The sequence below is a fragment of the Molothrus ater genome, chromosome 19 (genome assembly GCF_012460135.2).
Source record: "Molothrus ater isolate BHLD 08-10-18 breed brown headed cowbird chromosome 19, BPBGC_Mater_1.1, whole genome shotgun sequence".
Taxonomy (NCBI): Eukaryota; Metazoa; Chordata; class Aves; order Passeriformes; family Icteridae; genus Molothrus; species Molothrus ater.
In genome coordinates this window covers 4,716,216-4,733,204 of record NC_050496.2, presented here as the reverse complement: position 1 = coordinate 4,733,204, position 16,989 = coordinate 4,716,216, and the positions used below count along the sequence as shown (strand labels likewise).

The 16,989-nt window shown below is 48.0% G+C and overlaps 1 protein-coding gene across 5 annotated transcripts in view; it reads right to left on the bottom strand.

Moving 5' to 3' along the window:
* PRPSAP1 (phosphoribosyl pyrophosphate synthetase associated protein 1) overlaps positions 1–16,989 on the bottom strand; it is a 28,394-nt gene extending 11,405 nt beyond the window's left edge. Inside the window, exons 1-8 of one of the 5 annotated variants that reach the window (XM_036394371.2) lie at positions 16,887–16,989; positions 16,110–16,221; positions 8,304–8,356; positions 6,566–6,632; positions 2,045–2,217; positions 1,520–1,635; positions 774–829; positions 149–294 (exon numbers count right to left, since the gene is read on the bottom strand). In XM_036394371.2, coding sequence (XP_036250264.1) covers positions 149–294; positions 774–829; positions 1,520–1,635; positions 2,045–2,217; positions 6,566–6,632; positions 8,304–8,356; positions 16,110–16,192 — 694 coding nt within the window. In that variant the 5' untranslated portion in view covers positions 16,193–16,221; positions 16,887–16,989. Of the gene's footprint in view, positions 1–148; positions 295–773; positions 830–1,519; positions 1,636–2,044; positions 2,218–6,565; positions 6,633–8,303; positions 8,357–14,166; positions 14,276–16,109; positions 16,340–16,360; positions 16,505–16,726; positions 16,761–16,886 lie in introns of those variants that run through there. The other 4 variants (XM_036394373.2, XM_036394372.2, XM_036394374.2 and 1 more) reach the window with 4 other exon arrangements.

The window sequence follows — 16,989 nt, the reverse complement described above, 5'->3', positions numbered from 1 at the left end:
TCACTGATATCAACCTTTCTATGAAAGAAATCCCACTGGTCTAACTGCCTTTAGGTTGGTTACACCCACACAGATAAACCAACAGAAATTTCCCACCAAACTTTCCTTTTTTTTCCCCCAAAAGGTAAGCAGAGAAGCTTGATCTTACATGGCAGCTCCAGGCCAGGATGCACAGTTGCATTTTTGAGCATGGGAGGGGAGTGCCGCCCGTCATCCATGTCCTGCTCCGTGCACTGAGCCTCCCCATGGATCACAGCCAGCCCCAGGCGCAGCCTCTCGGCGTAGGACTGAGCCCTGCAAGACAAAACCAGCCCCTCATGGGCCTGCTGGGCTGAGGCAGCTTCACAGCCCACCACAGCAAGTTCTCTGCCACTACAGCAAGCAGAGGCTGCACCTCTGTGGCTGTTTCTCTGCAAGAAACCTCACTGGATGTGACTCTTAATTTCTCATTAATATCCCAGAGCCCACTCTACCCCTTGGCTCCACCACAGGCTCTCCTGTGTTCCTCCACATTGGAAATGCTTTCTGAGATGCTCAGGCACTGCTCAAACTCCAGCAGCAATGTGAACCATTTCAGAGTTTATGCCCATAGGGGTGGGAATACAAAGTTCAGCTGTCTATCTGCGCCACATCCATCCCATTTCCAGCCACAAAAGAATTATGACCAGATTCTCAATCCATCTCCCACCCTCCCATACTTTCCCTGGTATATCTTCCACCAGCTCAGGTATTTTCCAAGTAACTTTTAACCAGCTAGCAAAGCATTCATTTACCTTTTAGCAGCACCAGGAGATTTGGCTACAATAACTGCGTTTCTGTAATCTGGAATCTGGATGTGATAAAAAGTTAATTAATTAAAAAAAATCTTCTTCCTAGGGAGTAACTGGTTTCATACATGGCTGAATAATTTCACCCATCCTCCTCCCCAGAACCAAATCTTCACTCTGTGACAAGAAACTAGAGAGGCAACTGCACTTGCTTCCAATTTGTGTGCTCTGCAAAGGTGGGACTGTTCACTATGTTTAACCCTCCCCATATGGGGAAGCCTTGCTCTCACCATGTGGGAATAAATCATCATCTTTTGCACATGGAGAACAAAACCTCTGTGCCCTGCTCCCAGCCCTGCTGTGCTCAGCACTCCTACACTCAGCCCAAGACAAAGTCTATCAATAATTCAGAGCAGGCAGAAATCCAGCACAGCACAAAGGGAGAAGGGGAGCAGTTTAACAGGATTTCAGAGATTAGAGGCAGAGGCACAAGTAGCATCTCTCAAATGGCACTAACTCCACAGAGAGCAAGCTCCTCTCCTGCTTGTGCTGCAGTTCAGTTTCTATCCAGTCAGAGAAGTGTAACATCTTTCCATGACACATGCAATAGGTACCCCCTGAGAAAGAAGTCATTAACAGAAGGATTGACCTAGACTGACACCAGCTCCTCTACTTAAGCAGAGGCCCTGTGCTGCCATCACATTAAAATGAGTTCAGACAAGTTGATATACACAGAACTAGAGTAACCTCACTTCTTCCTGTATATACTGAAGCAGGAAAGGGGATGCTCTCAGGTTGTCTACTGGAAAACTGAAGAAGCCTTGGATTTCCTTTTGATGAAGGTCCATAGTGATAATGTGTGTTAAACCTAAGGGGGGAAAAAAGAACAATTTATTGAAAAATATTCCCACGTGGCTGGAGTTCCTTCAACACCTCCATTTTCCAGACTGTTTTAGCTATTACTCAGACTATTATGCCATGTCATAAAATAATCATGAACAGATTAACACAGAAAGTTCCACAGACATAATGAGAAACAGGCATGTGATGCCACAGCCCTGGGCTGACACTGTATTTCACTGTAACATTTCTAGGCCACTTCCCCAGGTGCAAGTTACAAAGAAACACAAGAAAGCTGAAGAAAATTAACTCCCCTAATGTGGCTCAAGATCTCAGCAACACATCCCCACATCAAACAGGAGAATGGAAGGACAGATGAGCTCTGGGATGCCCAGCAGCACCAAGCCTGCTGTGCTGCTGCTCCCTGGGACACTCACCTGCCTTGGCAAGCATTGAAGCCAGCAGCTTGCAGACTATGGAGCCCCTCTTCCTCATTTTGCTCTGTTTGCTGTAGGGGAAGTAGGGGATGACCCCAATGATGTTCCTGGCACAGGAAGTCTTCAGTGCATAGGCCATGATCAGCAGCTCCATGACAGCAGTATTCACATCTCTAGGAGATTTGAACACAATTCCAAATATTAGCAGGTGTTTTTCCAATGCAACTCCTTTTCCATTTACACCCAGATTACCCCTCACCAAAACTCCAAACAAACAATGCTGCATCTCAGGCTAATGTATGCCAGACCCAGATTGCAGCCATACAGCTCCTTCCACCACGCCACAACAAATTACCATCAACACTTACACATACAGAACACAACACCAGTACTCAAGAGTTGTGGACTGGAATTTGATTTTATATTCTAACATAAGGTGAATGATGATTTCCCTCCATAATCTGACAAAAAAGGCTTTTTATAGAATTTACTTTGGAACAAATGTCACTTGATACAGTGTAATTTGAAATAAAATAGTTTTTTTAAAGAAGCAGCACACATGCAGCCAACATAACTTCATCCACACTGGATTTCTTAGGGTATTTTCCTCTTTAACAGTGTAAGGCAGGTTATTTTTCCTGCCTTAAGAACTATTGCAATTGGAGCAGTTCAAACTCCAGACACAGCACTTTGGTGGACATCAGCATCTCCACACTCTGATCTAGAGATGGAAGGAACAACAGCACAGGAAATGCTAAAGGATTGTTTCTTGAAAGAAAAAACAACCAAACAAAAAAGTAACCCAGGCAGAGGAATCACAGAAGATGCTGAGTTTGAGTATGCATGAGTACAACTCCTAGTCCTGCACAGGACACCCCAACAATCCCACCCTGCCCCTGAGTGCTGCTCAAATGCTTCTTGAGCTCAGACAGGTTTGGTGCTGTGACCACTTCCCTGTTCCTGTGCTCAGCATCTCTCTGGGTGAAAAACCTTTTCCTGATATCAGCCTAAACCTCCCCTGACTCAGCTTCATGCTGTTTCCTCGAGTCCTGTCACCGGTCATGAGACTGAAATGTCCCATTTACAGTTTGCTCTCCCACAATGACTGGAGTGGCCCAGTAGGAGTGTATTAATCTGTATTTTAATTAATTTTGGGATGGGGAATAAAAGTTAAGTTCCCTTTAGTTACCCTTTATTTCTTAAGGCCAGCACCAAGAGCCACTGTCTGCATCAGCACAGATGACTCAGGAACTTTTGGGAACTGCAGAGCACGTGCTGCAGATGGCAGGACAGGCACTCCTGCAACACAGACCCCTCCTTGCCTGGGGGTTTCCAGCAGGGCCAGCTCCAGGTGACACACGTGTCCCCAGCCCAGCCAGGAGGGCACTGCTGGAGTGGCTCAGCTCTGCCCACAGTGGCAGGGCAGGGGCTGACTGGGCCATCTTCCCACACAGAGCAGCCTAGAGCTCTGCAGAGCTTTCTGGACATTACCCAGACACTGCTCAGGCCCTGTTTTCCTCCTGACACAGCTTCTCCAAATGCCCAGAGACATGACCCATGACAAACCTCTGACCATTTCCATTTCCCCACTGCTCTCTCCTCCTTTGGAAATTAACCTCCACTTGTGCCTCTTCTTTTGTGAGGCTCTGGGTCTCTGTTGTCCTGCTGGCCCCAGCAGCCTGTGCACACAATGCCATTTACACACAGGAAAGCTTTGTTGGCTCTGGAGCACCCAGCCAAGAATTACATAAAACACAGCCCCCTGCCACACAGGACAACAAAGAACTGTTTCTTCCCTTTGGTGATTTAGCTGTGCCAGTGGGGCTGTGAGAGAAGAAAAAGATGCTACTATCAGTGTCATACAAAAACAAAGTGGTCAAACAAGCCTATTTAAAGTCCATCTGAGAAACTTAGTATTTTTCATCATTATTTTTCAACTTATTCTTTTAAAATCCATACATTATCACATGGAAAGCAGGTAGAGAACAAGACTGGGCCTTCAAAAGGCACCAGGAGTCCAGGTGCTGCTGCAGGACACCAGTAGCCACATTGATGGAGAAGTTATTCAAGGAGGGGACTTTTCCCAGTATTCAAGCAAGATCCCAAGCTGGACTCTGGAAAGCTCCTGCAGAGCAGCAGGCACAGGCACTGGGCAGAGCTGGATGTGTCCATCTGTCCCTCCAGCAGTGCCCAGGGTGGGTGGGCTGAGATGGTTTCATGCTGAGCCACCACTGACCTGCTCCTCTGCAAGGGCCACTGACCCCAGCCAGGGGCACCAGCTGGGAAAAATGACATTGGTGGAGGAAGGCCAGCCCCAGCATCTCCCAAAGGTACCCAAGGGAGCACCCCAGGCTCCTTGCTGCACCCCAAGGGAGCACCCCAGGCTCCTTGCTGCCCTCCCCATCTCCAGCCCTGAAGCCATGCTCAGCCAGTTACTGCAGGGAGGGCTGAGCCAAGACCTCACCCAGGGGCTGGCAGCTCATTACCAGGACACTCAGAGGCAGCTCAGCTATCCCCCACACCCTGCTTGCCACACCAGAGCCTCCCTTGCTGCTCCTGATCTCTGCCTGGGCCACCCCTGACACCCCTGCTCTGGAGGCTGAGCAAACACCTAATGTGACACTGTGCATGGACTTTGCAACAATCAGCACCAACACTCAGCACTAAAAGGCTCCATTTGCCTTTAAGGTATCACAAAATCACCAACCCCTTCATTTTTCTATTCCCTGAATAGAAACACGAGCTATTTGATTTTTCCCTCACAAAAATGCCAGTCCACACACCAGTTTTGGATGGTGACTGTTCTTGTCACCTTTTTTTTTGGTTGTGCTACAGCTTTTATGACAGAGAGCCTGTATCAAATATTCAGGTCTTTCTGTGATCTCTGTGCATTTAAGATGCAGACTGTGAATTCACATTGCAGCATAACAAGGTTTTTTCTCTCTCTACTAATAAGTCTTAATATTTTCTTTTCAAACCACTCCTGAGTGTAGAAGTCCTATTCTTAGATTATTCCACACAGTTGTTGTTTTGACTCTCCTGAAAAGCTCCCTGAAACCCACAGCACAATTGAGATGTCCTTGAACCTGTCCTCTCTAGCAATGCAGCAAGGCACAGCTGCAGTTTAGGAATGAAAGATGACTTGGCTGCACAACACTGGCTCCTCACCTGGAGGGCCTTGAACATTCTGTCTAAAAAAGATCCATTTCTTGGCCCAAATCACTGAATTCAGTTAATGGAAAAACAAGGGGATCAACAAGTTAAAACCAAAGGGGAGGTTTTCCCCTCCCAAAACTGTTCCTGTCCCTAATGCCCTGAGTTAGCTCTCTGAACACTTGATCTGTTTCATGTTTACACAGCTCTCAGTTACAGGTTATTCCAGAGAACTCCCTCACAAGGGACAACAGAATGGCACCATTCACCCAAAACATAATCCTGCAGCAGGGCATTTTCATCTTGCAGAGATTTAGCTGCTCCCTGAGGGAGGAAACACTTGAGGCATCTCTCTGGAGAGAGATGAGCCCTAGGAACATGTTTCTGCCTGCAAGAGGAATTCCAGAAGTGAGTAAGCTGGTCTAGGAGCCCTACTGACTTCTTTGCAACAGGCCAAGCATTTCACAGAGGAAATGAACTTGAATTCTCAGTGGGCTCTATTTCTTTGGCAAGCAAGGAAAAATCCTGTATCCAGGCAATTCTGCTCCCTGCTACTTTTGAGCTAAAATTAAGCTCTGCTAACTTATTACTTCTTGTGATCTCCAAAATCTGAGCAGAATTTGGTAACTTGGAAAAAGCTATCACAGCAGGAATGTCCTTGTTTTGTTAATATCAATACCTCATCCCTGAAAACAGCACCTCTCCTATTCACAGTAGGTCAATTTGAAGTTATGATTTATTTGTAGGCTCCCTTCCCATCACCCTAGTGCTGTTCCTGAGGTTACACATGGTTTTCTAGCCCCCTGCTTACTTGCAGCACTTCTCTTACTCCAAGCCTAGAACAGCCCAAAATAAAACCCAAAAAGGCCCACCATCATCACAAACTGTAAAAGCACAGGAGGGAGGCTATGGAATTCCACCTGAGGTCAGTTTCACACCACTACAGCAGAAGGAGAAGAGTTATGCAGCTTGCAAGGAAAGCAGCAGCTGCTGTTTGATGGCGGCTCTGCTGCTTGGTGGTTGGGAGGCAGAGGAAATCACCCATCCTGGGATGGAAATGCCAGTCAGAAATCACCCAACAGCTGAGCCTGAAAGGCCACAGAGCAGGGATGCTTCAGTGGAAAGCATCAGTCACCCTGGTCCTGCCTCAAGTGACACAATCCAGCGATTTGATGGGAAGCTGCAATCAATCCCCTGGGAGTGTTAACAGCTTAGCACTATGTGAGGCCTTCATCTCAGTCAGAGCAATGACTGCTCGAGTTCTGCTGCTCATTGTGCTGGTTTACAGTGAGCAAACCACTGAACCATCTGCTGATCCAGGTATTCAAAGCACATCCCAGGTGCAAAACTGAGCCACAAGTGCCTCACCTGGGGATTGTCTGTATGATGAAGATATCCTGTCCACGGACAGACTCTTTTATTTCAACTCTTGTTTCTGAAAAGGATGGAAAACAGAGTCAGTTTTGTTTCCAAACATCAGGTTGACAGTGACAACACACCATGTTGTAGCAGGAACCTTGCCCCCTGGTCAGGGCAGATGAGGACTCGCTCCTCTGCCCTTTGCACACACATACACAGATGAGCCAAGTGAATTTTCCAAAGGCTGGACCTGGGTACAGCTGGCATAACATACCAGTGAGTTAGCTGTATTTACAAAGCAGAAGCAGGCTGAATAGCTGTTTATTTTTTACAGAATTTAGAATTTTAGAATTTAGAAATTAGAATTTTAAAATTTAGAAGACAATTTACCTAACTCTCAATGAGAAATCCTTTTCACACTTCCATGGAGTGTTGAGAGCTGTAAACAGCACATTCATTTGTGAGCAATTAACCACTCAAGGCAGAACAACCTTCAGTACTTCCAAGAAGGTAACTCAGCATTTTTTGCACTTTGCTCTTTCAGCTTACCATGAGATCAGCTCCACGCTGGCTGGAGAGCTCAAGGCAACACCAGCAGCACCAAGTTCAGAGCAAGAACTTCCCAATCTCACTGTCAAGGTGAAGATATTCCAACACTGACACAGGCTGGAGGTCTGGGTCTCTGCTGAGCATCACTCCTACAGTCCCTGACTCAAATGCAGAAGCTGAGCCTGGAGCAGATCTGCAAAGCCAAACAATGACCCCAGGTTCCCCAAGGTGCCTGCCTTAGCCATTCATTTCCCACACAGTCATGAGCTAGAGGGCAGGGGGTAAGGAAAAGGAGACACAGCTCCTCAGCTATGGAATTCCAAGTCCAATTGCCTTGGCCTGGCAGTAACCCTACAGGACTCTGCTGAGAGCAGACTCATTGGCTGTGCAGTGATGAAAAACAGCTTCAGACCTCAGAGCAAGCAACCTGATTTAAAACCAAGCCCAAAGGGCAGCGAGCTCTCCCAGGCAGGAATGCACCAGCCACCCCAACCATAACCACAGCAGCTCTCCCACTGAGAGGCCCATTCTGGCTGCAACAGCAGCAGCACTCACACAAATCCTCCACCCCTTCCTCCAGCCTGTAGCAGCTCTCTGGTTCTACTCTCTCTTGCAAACAAGGTACCAGAGGTCTTGAAACAGTAAATGACTCTTGGCCACAGAACTCTGCTGGCCAATACCTTTGTGTTTTAGTCCAGCATCTGAAAATGGGCACTTGCAGAGTGTTAACCTCCTTAAAAACAAAAGCATCCTCCAAGAGGTATTTTCCCCAGCACAGCCATGAATTTGCACTTTTAAAAGCAAGGGCAGCTGTAAATTCTGTGTGGCAGGGAAGGGCTGAAAGAAAGGGATAATTTAAAAGCTCACAAGGCAGACACTGAAAAAGCAGGGCATTACTTTTAAATCTGGAGATGTTTTGCTCAGCATAGGAGCATAAAAGATTTGGCAGCAGCTAAAACCTGAGGCAGAACTCTAGAGGAGAGTTTGCAGATGGGCAGACAAACAAGATAACCAGTGAAAACAAGAAACATGTTTAATTGCCTTGTCCAAGGTCAGCCATGGAGGTTTAGCAGTGCCAGGAGCAGCAGTAACATCTCAGCTGAATCACTGCACTTCTTAGACAGGTCTGGCCAATGGAGTTACCCAGCATTTCTAAGATTACCTCAAAACAGTTGCAAATAGCAGAGATTTCTCTTACCTCCATTGGTTTCCTGGTACACCACAGATTTCCCCAGCTCAGCGCCGAGACGCCTGGAAAGAAGAAAAGGACATTAGAAATGGAGAAATGGAGGAACCCAGCAGTTTGTGCTGCCAAGCAGGACTGGACCAGGTCACACACCACCAAAACACAGCACTGCCCAAGAGGGAGCGGAGTGAGCCAGCCAGGCTGCAGAACTACATCATCCTCCCCTTCCTGGGGGTCTCCTTCCTTCTGATGTCCCTGAGGGGGCCCTGGGACACACAGCTCTGCAGCAGGTCACTGCTGTACCCAAAGCTGTATGAGTGACCACAGGCTGTGATCCTGATGGCAAAGGACACCTTGCCAGCCTCTGCAATGCCCCCTCGGGCAGGTCTGATGTGCAACTAGAGTTAAATGATTTACTCAGACTCAATTAATGGCACCCGAGTCACTTTTTTTGCCTCCCACATATTTTTCTTTTTATTTTCTCCTTGAACCTTCTTTCTGAAATAACTCAAATGATTAATGAGATTTTAACTTCAGGTTTTTTTTATTTTATCAAATGACTCCTTCCTTTTCTTAAATATCAAATCTACAACACTCATCACAACAAAGATTAGTCACCCTTCTTCTCTTTTTCATTTCTTTCTTACAAAACAAAGACTGACTTTGAAGAGCATTTTAAAAGGCTCCAAAATGCAGACTTTTCCCTCAGGTGACACTTCAGTATTTAACTGTACTGACAAGTAATCCATTAGTAAGTACTTAAAGGCTTTTGTGCTTTAACCCAGAGCCTCAGAGACCCTGCAGAAGAGGAGATGCTTCGGCCAAGTGAGATGGAGTGGGGCAATTCCCTCCTTTCCCAGGATCTGCTCTGTGGCCATGGCCACACAATGAATTAGGAAACAGTTTATGCCTGAAAAAGACCTTTGTTCACCACGCTGACTATGGCAGCAGTTTCCTGCCTGCACTTGTACTGTATTTACCTGGATATGTGCCAAAATTCTGCAGATCAGGACTAACTCTAAATAGAAGAGTTTTCTTCTGCTGGTTTATTTTTCTGGTCTACAGCCTTCAGCTCACTCCATCTCCTTACCAACTAACTCGGCCTTGCACTTCAATTGTCACAAAGATCTGTGCTGTCAGAAGTGAAAACAACACAGCCTGGCCCTGGCATGCTTCTGTGTCATCAGCAACTGCTGGGCCCAGCTGTGAGCCAAAGCTGGAGGTCCCAGCTAGAAGCTGGCCTGGAGAGTGTGCCTGGGACAGCTGAGATAACAGACACTCGGATGCCACGGGATATATTTGCTTAGCTGGCTCCAGAGCACGCCCCTGGCACGCACACCCTGCCCACTGAGTGTCTGGCAGCACATTTTGCAATGGCTGGGCTGGTGACTAAACTGCCACCACGAGAGCTGGACGTGCCAGACTGTCACCAGCCCTGCTCAGGTACCAACTGCAGCATCCCCTGCAGCCTGGGCCACAGAAGTCTCACAGATCTCTGACTGGGCTCCTCCCAGCTCAGCTGGGTTAAAACTTGCAGCTGCAATGGAAAGGCATCCTCAGCACCTTCAAAAAGAGCTGGCAGCTGGTCAAGTATACAAGCAAGCCTGGGCACCTCAGGGATAGACTGACACCAGAGGTGAGTTTTGCAGGTGGGATCTTGCTGTCCTGATGAGGATAGTCTGGCATTTGCAAGCACCAAGCTTAGTCCTAATCACTGCTAAGGCATCTGAGTCCAAACAAGCTCAGAAACACACACACACACACACACACCCACCCAACCCAGAGCAGTGTGTGGTGGGAAATGTTTAATGACTCACACTTGTTCCTCCACAACTGCATGGCAAGTCTTGCAAGCTCCCCTTGGAGGCATGTGTGCCCTGATTTCACTGCAGACAGCACAATCCTACCTCAGTACTGGGGAAAAGAAATCCATTGGAGAGACTGTGCAAGTGCCCTTAGTCAGCCCTGAATCTCATGGCAGGAAGGAAAGCTTCAAAACCAGTCCAGCCAGACTCATCTCAGCAAAACACCCCTTGGAAGGTGGCACTTTCAGTGCTAAGTGCTGGCAAACAAAACCGTATTTGTGGTGCTCAAGGGGAAATGCTCTCAGATTGTACTAGGGGAGGTTTAGATTGGGTATTAGGAAACACTTCTTCCCTGAAAGGGCTGTCAAGCCTTAGAACACACTGCCCAGGGAAGTGGTGGAGGGGTTTAAGACATGTAGATATGACCCCTGGGGATGTGATTTAGTGGTGGCTTTGGCAGAGCTGGGTTAACAGCTGTGCTCAGTCTTAAAGGTCTTTTCCAACTTCATGATTCCATGATGCAGCCAGCAGAAACCAGAGCCCAGTGCTCTCCTACTCAGCACAGAGCAGCAATGCAATTTGTGTGCTGCTGAAACAAGAAATCAGAAGTGCAAGTTTGCTCCCATGGCAAGAGGAACTAAAACAGCTTGGCTTGGGGCACTAAAACAGCTCAGTTGTCAAACCTGGGTGGAGGGAGCAGAAGACACAAGACAGATGCCAGCTTAGGGGAATGAGCAGCTCTAGTCAGACAATAAATCCCAGCTCTGGTCCAACTGTTGACTACAAGTGAACAAGAGCAGTGGATAGGAGATAAAACTGCCCATGGAAGTCCCAGACCAGCCCAGCCTGCAGCACTCCAGAGGAGCCACAGGCACAGCAGGATCCAGAGGCAGCTCCCCCAGAGCAGCTGAGGTATGTGCACCCCAGGGGCACACCTGGCACCAAATGCCCTCCTCCAGGCTTCAGTTAGACAAGGTATCAGCCAGGGAAGGAGTCTGATAAACCCTGACTGAGTCAAGAACAATAAAGGGGGGGACTGTTGGTGCAACTCCTGCTGTGAAGCACCAAATTCCACAGAACTTTTATCAAAGGGGATATTTGCATGGAAGTCAAGGGCAGGGCACAACCTTATCAACCACACAGCCTGGCAGCAGCCAGAGTTCAAAGATAAATTTCCCCTTCTATTACCTCTCCCTTGTATTCTCTTCCATCCCAAATCTTTTCACTCAAAATCCTCTCCTGAAGCTCCCAATTGCTTTAGAGGATAGAGGAATTGAATTGACAGCAAGAACTGTTTTCATCCAGCTCCAGGACTAACAGCATAAACACATGAACCTGGACTACCACAGTTACTGATCACTCCTCTGCAGACACAGGCAGACCTGCCCTAGGACAGAGAAAGTGCCACTGCAGGTAACCCAGACCACACACCCAGCAGAGACAAAGCTGCTTCTGGAAAAAATAACATTTGAACTCCTGCAGATAAATCACATCTCCAAGCAAAATAAGCTGCTATCCTCACACTAGCTCCATCACTAAACCAATTCCTCTGGGGCATGACAGCATCTAAGAGAAAAAAACCCCAACTCTTTATGGCTTTAAAAATCCTACTCAGAGCAATTGGCCAGTAAAAATTCCTATTGATCTGGAATCTCTGTAAACACTGCCCAGGAAGGATGATCTAACTTTCTGCAGTCTCAAAACATGCCAAGAGGATATGAAGCTGTGAATACAAAAGTGTTTATAAAACTTGTCTCAAATCCACATCTGAATGCAAACAGCTCAGGAGTCACCTACGGTTTAATGAGGAAGTGACACACTGCAGCATTTCAGGAAACATTGTATCAGATTGTACTTTAAAATCCTCCACTGAAGACTGTCAAAAACCACTGTACCAGGCTCCTGAGACAAAGGGCAGCCAAAGACACTCCACGTTCAGCTGAATCAGTTTCAAGGGGCAGGTGTACTCACAGTATTTTGTGCCATCAGAGCCCGTTTCAGTGCCACTGAGAAGTGCCCTCAGCAAGGCTGTGTTTCCTTCTCCCCTTCTGTGACCAGAATCCAAGACATTTGTCAGGTTATCTCCAAAGGAGCTTCCAGCCAGCTCACAGCACAAACATTCCATTTGAAGAGAAATCTGCACACAAAGCTCTTAATTATGATATTTTATTTTGGCAATATCCTCTTCATTATAAAAAATTTCCCTGGTCTCAGCTCTGCAAAATCCCAACTCTCCCCACATCTACAGACTCCAGGAACTGGTGCAGACTTCAGAAGGTGCTGGAGCAGAGGACAGAGGGTCTGTGCTGTGCCTGACTGTGGCCAAATCAAGCCACAGCCTGACTCTGAATTGCTTTTCAAACTTGAACAAATCTTTAAATAAAGATCAGTCATGGTCCAGCCAGCACAATGGCAGCTCTGCTGTGCACTTCCTAATCCCCCAGTATAAGAACAGCCAGGAAAGGAAAGGGAATGGCAGCTTCCTGGATACAATCTATTTAGATATCCTTAAAACTATCTGAGCTCTCCTTTGCCTCTCTCCATCCACCCAGCACAATTGGATATTTGAAGAAAGTTCCTACTGCTCATTTGCCACTAGAATCACTTGTTCCAGCCATGCCAAAGCCATGCAGCCCAACTACTGGCAAACACCAGGCAGATCTTCCTCTGCTCCCACCAGCCCACTCCTGGTGAAGGAAATTCCCCTAAAGCTGTGCTGGCCAGCACAGAAAGCTCCACATGAGCCCAGCCTGCTCATCCACATTCTGTGCTCCACCTAAGCAGCACAGAGATACTCTGACTCCCCTCTGCCACCCTTTTATGTGCTGGAAATATGACCTAAAGAATACATTTCCTACCAGAAATTCTCCTTCAGCTGAGGGAGGCTGCTGCAAGTCTTCTGAATGTACTGTCTCCTCCCAAAGCAGGGCTCCCCTCCCACCCAGTCACAGAAAACACCACCCTGGGTTTAGTGCTGTGACCCAGCTCCCTGTAGCCACAGGTCAAAACACAAATCCCCATGTTTTCCTAACTCCATATTGTTTAGGCTCATGGCAATGCTTTATCTTCAGATCACCAGCATTTTCCATGCTGCAAACTGAGTGAATCTCTGGAATACTCACATCCACAGTTGGCAGTGAGACAGTATCACATCCCACACCACAGAGCTGCAGGAGCACTGGGGAGGCATTAGCAAGATTCAATCACCACCTCCCTCCAAGCCAAACACATAAGCAGTGAGTAGAATCTAATATTTGTGCCTGCTGAGCCAAGCACTGCAGTCAGAGGGAGATCTAAATGCATCTGTTGGATTAAAGGTCAAAAAGACTTCCCAGATCTCCCTCCCCCCAGCAGCACACAGGCCCATTAGGGACCAGAATTAGGACCCATTAGGTCACAGAAATTATCTTTCTCCCCTGAAAATGCAGTTTGTAATAAGATCTCAAGTCTTCTAATTATAGCAAGAGTTTTCTTTCCATCATGGAAAGAATTTAAAATAAAATAATCATCACTCTCCATTTATAAGGGAAAAGTAAATATATGGGTTTATTTATGTTTCAGTGGTGCTGAATCTAAGGAACATCTTCACTATTTCAAGTTTCACAAGGTCCTCATAATCCAGAACCATCTCCTCTCCCTGGCAGTCACTACCACCAGCTAAAGCTCTGAAAACCTAAAGTGAAAGCAAGACTGACCATTAATCTCTGTCCCATAACTAGAGAATGCTCAAGGGGAATGAAGAAGATCAGAACTGTGCCAGAACATGATGCTCAGAGCCTGAAACGAAAGCAGCTCTGGAAGTTTTGCAGTAAACAAAGCGAGGAGATAAATCAGGTGTCTGAAAGCTGGGCAGTGTCACACTCCTCTCCAAGCCTGAGATTTTAAAAAGGATAAGTCAGAACCACTCAAGTAGAGATCTTAAGCTCACACCTAGAGGTAAAGGACAGAGGGACAGGTATCTCAAGGGGCCCTCCTAATATTGCGTGTTGTTTTAAAGTTCTTTTAGTACTTTTACTCAAGGTCTTAAAAAAACTTTAAAAAGAACGCACAATATTAGAGGACAGACTCACCCTTGTAAGATTGCTCCAACTCTATTTAAAGATGCAACTGACCTCCCCAGCAAAGAACAGGCTGAGATGTGAGATGGGGGAAAGGCAGCAGCCACGCATCTTTTGCAACCTGAAAGAACAAGGGATGTGTTACAGGTCAGCTGAAACAGCCCTCAAGCTCCCAAGGGAAGGCAGTGCAAAACCACTGCACTAGATGCTGAAAATACCTTTAATTTTGGGAGACTTTTTACTGTGGGCAAATCTGTACTGCACACAGTTCCAGATTTTGCACCCACAACAAAGATAAATGTCCCTAAGCCTCAGCTAAGCAGCAGCTCTGTGTCACAGGGCTATGCTCGTGCCACCACCAGAGCATCCAACATCCCACTGATGGCAGAGCCAAGGCAAAAACCCCACACTGCTCCCATTAGAAATTTACTTGGTGAGAGATCAAGGAGGCAACAGGGAGGTCATTCTGGATCCAGATCCTGCTTCTTTCCCCCTCAGAGCATCCCTGGGATAACATCAGCACATCACCCCAGCCAGCACCACAGCCTGGGGAAGCCTCTGCACGTCTCTTCTCATTTCATCTTTAAAAAGAAGGGAGTTATTTTTAAGACAAAGAGCAAGGAAGAAGGATTGCCTGTTTGCTCCTCCACTCCTGAGAACTGGGAGTTCATCCCCAGGGGAATTCTGTTGTGCTATGTTGATGCAACAGAACAAGCCCTCCAGAACTCTGTCCCATCTGCTGCAGCAAACTTACTTTTATAGAGAGATATATTAATTTCAGAGTTCAGTGAAAGAACTGACCAAACACAGCAAGAATACACGAGCCAAAAAAAGAAAAAAGCTTTCCACTCCCAAATACAAGGATTTTCCTCTTAGCCTCACACTTAAAGAAGTTCATCACTATTATCCAACACACCTCCCAGCCAAACAGCCAAGTCAGCTCCGTGGAGATAATCTGTGCTAAGGATTGAACACTATTTATTAAGTAAGCAGGACAAACAGCAAAGTGTTTTCATAGTTTAAGGTGGCAACACACCTGTATTTAAGTCCTACTTCCAATTTAAGCACAGCCTTGGAGATGGGAATGGGACAGCAGATGCCTAGAAAGGATAATTGGGATGCTGTAACCTGCAGCAGGGAAACAAGCACTGAGACCCCTCGATTTGGGATCAGCTGCCTATGAACTGTAGCTGAGAAACAGCATAAAGAAAATCCAGATCCTGTTCTAAGCTGACAGCCCAATACACAGATGTCCTTCTCAGAACAGTCCCTTCAGCTGGGACTGCTCCAATCTGAACCCAACTCACTGAACCCCAAAGTTCAAGTGCTGGGAGAAACTCAGAGCTCTGTGCACCAAGAGCCCCATTTTGGAGGCAGCTGTGACACCCTTCACTCAGCAGGGCATCCATCCCGGACAAGACAAGGTCAAACTCTGCCTAAACTGATGGGCTGAAGAAAATGGGGAAGACTTTTACCCCGAACCAAACAGCACAGGCTGCCCAGCTCTCCCAGATCCGCTCTGGTCAGTGCAAGGTGCTGTACCGATGTGCACATGGACACTCCCCTTGCCCCAGGCACCGAAGCTGTTGGGAAAACAAGGTCAGGAGTCGGAGAAAGTTTTGAGCATCTCCCAAACCTGCTGAAAACGCTTTTCTGAGGTTTGTCCAGCCAAGTTTCACCTCCTCCCTCTCCAAAAGTAACAGCTTTTGCTGCAGCCCAGCCTCTCCAGCAGTGAAATGGACGTCAAAGAGGCAGAAAGCGGCGGGTCCATTTCCATCGCTGGCTCAGGCAGAGCTGGTGAAGATTCCCAGTGCAAAATCTCCACAAAGGTGTTCGCAGGAGACGCCTTGGGAAGGCGGGGGGATGCCAGAAGCTTCTCCAGCCGCTCAGGAGGGCTCCTGCCCGCGCAGGGGAGCGATGGGGGAGAAAGAAACTTGAAAGAGAAGGCAACTTACTCCGTGATCTTCTTCGCCAGCTCGGTGGAGGCTGCGGTGGAGTTGGCCGAGAAGACCCGGTAGCCACTTCTGGCCGCGTTCATCGCCAAAGAGTCATGCAAACCCCGGGGAGCTCGAAAGTGAGAAAAAACAGATTTATAAGGCAACAACAGCTTCCGTGGCATCCTTTTCTTTCCTCTCCGCCGCGATCACCGCCCCTTAAGGGGTGGGGAGGAGGAGGGGGAAGAGGAGGGTGGAGACCCTTCCGCTACCTATGGACTTGCTGGTCCATTCCTGCGGCAAAGTATGAACGCGAGGATGGAAATTATGATTAATACAATAAAATATAGCAGCGGCTGCCTCAGGGAGTAGAAGGATAGACAGGCAACGGGTAACCCCACCCCATGCCCACCCAGTGGCCCCTCATGCAACAGGGGAGGGATGACCCCAAAATGAGGGCGGGAGCAAGGCGGAGAGGGGCTGCCTTGGCTGGAGAAGGTGCGGGTGAGCTGAGGGAGAAAGCCTGGGGGGTTCTTTGTGATGCAGCAGGGCTGGACCGAGGTCTCCGTGGCGGGGTAGAAAGTCCCTGTGAAGGGGGAGGTCTCTGGGGGGGGACGGTCCCATCCCGCTCCCCTCACCCAGCCGAGCACGTCCCGCCACCAGGCCAGAGCGCCGCTCCCTCCGCCGCCATCTTCTCGGTGGGAAAAGCCCGCCCCCGCCGCCATCTTAGGTGAGGGCACCGCCGCCGCTCTCCCCGTCACGGCGTCCCCTCACCGCCTGTCCCAACTGCGCCGGTACCTCGGGAGGACAGCGGCAGAAACGTCCCTCCTCGGGGGATAAGTACACTTCCCGCTGCCTGAGGGCGGCTCGCAGCGCGGCTGCCTCCCGCTTGTGCCCGGCG